Here is a 2,877-nt window from a genome sequence, read left to right as displayed (position 1 = left end):
GCTTTTCAGCAAGTTCGAATCAACAGTTCGTTCTGCATTCTGCAAAGGTCCGGGCTGGCTGCGCAAAGTCGCATCTGTCGTTACACTTCAGAGCAACAGGCAGGATCATCCATCATCAACTAGTATTTTCGGTCCGTCTTGTTCCACTGTCACTGAAAACATAACGTTAGCTCCCGGCTGTGCAAGCGAATCTATTCCAGAGCAGCTCTACACACATCGCAATGGCTTCTGCCGGCTATGTGAGTAAAATATTGTTTGTTTTTGTGTGCGTTTTCGTTCCTTTAAAGTGTGTGCTGTGCTATCTAGCTATTGGAGCGGCTAAACTTGGTGCCAAAATATAAGACCAAGTTTAGACCCTATAAGGTCTGTCACTCCAAACGGTGCTGGCGACGGGGCTGACATTCCAGGAGGCCACGGACCACTGCGCCGGATCGGAAAGAGACACGTGTACTCATGCTAAATAAGACAAAACAAAAATGTAAACAGCGCACTACTGAGCGTTGTTGGACACATATTGCATAATTTGGTAAATACTTTCTCAACTGAAAACATCAATTAAGCCGAAGTTCTTCTTTATTAATATCCCGAATGTTCGTCGGTTTTAAAAAAATTTTTGTTTCACTACAGTTATCGCATGTCAAGAAGCATTTCGACAAAACGCAACAGAGCTAACAACCTTTTCAAGAGTCAGTTAAGTTTAATAAAGTAGTTCGTGATGCTTTGCATTTAATATTTGAGTCAGACAATATATGAATACATTTGCACGTGAGATTGCCGCACCCCGTAGTTATAAAATTGGTGCTAGGTTATCAATGATCCATTAAATTGTTACAGACTATAACAGTGTTCGAACTAATTTACAATTTAGGCGCGCATTGTACGGCATCACTTATGCGAATGGTTAATTTCACGTTCACGATATGGAAAATAAATATCTGACCGGCAGGAAACCGGCAGCTTACCAAAGTGAGCTTCTTACTGGTACAGTTATTCAATCTAAAGCGGAATAATACAGAGATGTTATTGTCAGATTATTATGCTTTTCTTCGGCACATGGTTAATGGAGCCGTCAGCTTAATTAATTGTTTATAATCGATAATATATCGACGAACATCGATGAAAAATGATCAACAGCGTCGTCTAATTTATCATGTTCAGTGCTTCCGTACGCTATTCAGTTTCATAGCACAACTTATTTCTAAAAGTAAATAACTTGTCAATGAGTAGTGTTAACTACGTACAATTGTTACTAAAAATGAATAGAGTTCAGGCTTGGTCAAATACAAAGTTAATCGCTCTCGATTTCTTTGATAATACTTACTACTTTACCGTCAGTTCGCGCTCGAGTCGATGGCCAAGTATGCCTCGCCAGTCTCTCCGGCGATCTATCCTCATCTTTCATTGGTATTGATGACGATTGGCCTTTTCTTCACTGGGTGGTTCTTCGTCTATGAGGTGGCCGCTACCAAGTACACGCGACAGCTGTACAAGGTAAGCAACAGACAAGCAACTTTTCGACATAAAGAAAAAGAGCGTAAATATAACGCAGAGACTGCTGCACAACTTGCCCAGTTTTGTCATTAACAGGCGAAAACTGAGGGATGCACGTACGCACGCCTCCCCCAAGACATATACATATATATGCATGCATGCATGCAGTGGATCTGCTGGAAATTTCGAAATATTTTTGGTCATTCTTAGAAAGAGAGGAATAGATATATTTAATAAGAACAAACATGAATTTATATAATTTTTATCGCATACTGAAATATTTCTGTTTTATTCATTGGGGAAATTCGAAGGCATAAAACTGACATTTACCATTTAGTAATTACATGTTCCTGCCTTTTTCTATTGAATAGATGAATTTTCTATTGAACTTCTGACCTTACTGGGCTTAAAATACGTCAATCGCCTGTTCAATTTTAGGTTCCTATCTTAACTTAATGAGCGAAATGGCAGAAACCCCAGAAATTTTCATGACCTTAGGGAGGAGATGTATGGACATTAAAAAAAAATTGTGTATACAAAATCGCGCCGAGACATGCTTTTTATAGCGGCCAAGCACTGTTGATCCATCGGTAGGAAACGATTGATGGCGAAACCTGCAATTTGTAACTAAAAAATAATAATTTTTATGCTTTGTTGAGTGGAAACAATAAGACAAAACTGTTTGTTTTTTGCCAGATAGGGAATCGTACTCGAAATATAGGGTAGGAGGCGGATTGTTTTAGAGGCTAATTTCTAAAGAGGTCCGCGTTAGTTTTATTACTGATTGCTATGAAAAGCGGAGGCGAAATTTTTGGTGGTTGTTATCGAATTTAAGTAGTCAGATAATGGTACATTAATTTGATCGCTATGATTTCAGGAGTTAGCTATCGCCCTTTGCGCGGCAACGTTTCTCGGCTGCGGAATTCTCTTTTTATTACTACTTGTCGGCATCTGGGTTTAAAGCGGACTAAATGTATTCGTGCGGTATACGGAAGCTGTTGCAATACACCAGCGAAGAACGCGAATGGGACGAGCGTCATCTTCTACCTTTATATATATTATTGACGATGTTTAAATCATCATTATGGTAACGACATTTACGTAACAAGCAACATGCCCCGACGACAGGCTATTTGTTATGGTGCACGAATGAATTCGTGAGAATGGCTGAAAGCTAACCTAATTGTAGTCGTGGGGCAAGAAATCGAATGTGAGCTCGCCTAATTAAATGGGTAGTGACGAAGTTCTCGACATAAAAGAAGGTGGCTTGGCGCAGTGGGACAGCGGCGGAGAAGTCATTCGCTTATCTACCTATATATAAATAGGCAAATAATATGATACGAACCGTAAAAAAATGATTAAAATAAAAGCTAATTTTAAAGTAAA

General features: G+C 39.3%; 1 protein-coding gene across 2 annotated transcripts; it reads left to right on the top strand.

Annotated features, from left to right (window-relative positions):
- Positions 1 to 2,877, top strand: LOC111264796 (dolichyl-diphosphooligosaccharide--protein glycosyltransferase subunit TMEM258). 2 transcript variants are annotated; one of them, XM_022840962.2, is made up of 3 exons: positions 1 to 239; positions 1,336 to 1,491; positions 2,369 to 2,877. In XM_022840962.2, the coding sequence occupies exons 1-3, from the start codon at positions 222 to 224 to the stop codon at positions 2,450 to 2,452; spliced, it is 258 nt and encodes an 85-aa protein (XP_022696697.1). In that variant the 5' UTR covers positions 1 to 221; the 3' UTR covers positions 2,453 to 2,877. The 2 variants fall into 2 exon arrangements, with proteins under 2 accessions (XP_022696697.1, XP_022696698.1); XM_022840963.2 differs by lacking the exon at positions 1 to 239 and adding an exon at positions 289 to 526.

The sequence above is a fragment of the Varroa jacobsoni genome, unplaced genomic scaffold (assembly GCF_002532875.2).
Source record: "Varroa jacobsoni isolate VJ856 unplaced genomic scaffold, vjacob_1.0 scaffold_899, whole genome shotgun sequence".
NCBI lineage: Eukaryota > Metazoa > Arthropoda > Arachnida > Mesostigmata > Varroidae > Varroa > Varroa jacobsoni.
The sequence above is the reverse complement of the archived record's forward strand: the minus strand, read 5'-3'. Positions and strand labels throughout refer to the sequence as shown.

What these genes read in the sequence shown, in the direction of transcription:
- LOC111264796 (XM_022840962.2), top strand. An exon ending in ACACGCGACAGCTGTACAAG is followed by an intron (nt 1,492 to 2,368) that starts GTAAGCAACAGA and finishes CTATGATTTCAG; the next exon opens with GAGTTAGCTATCGCCCTTTG.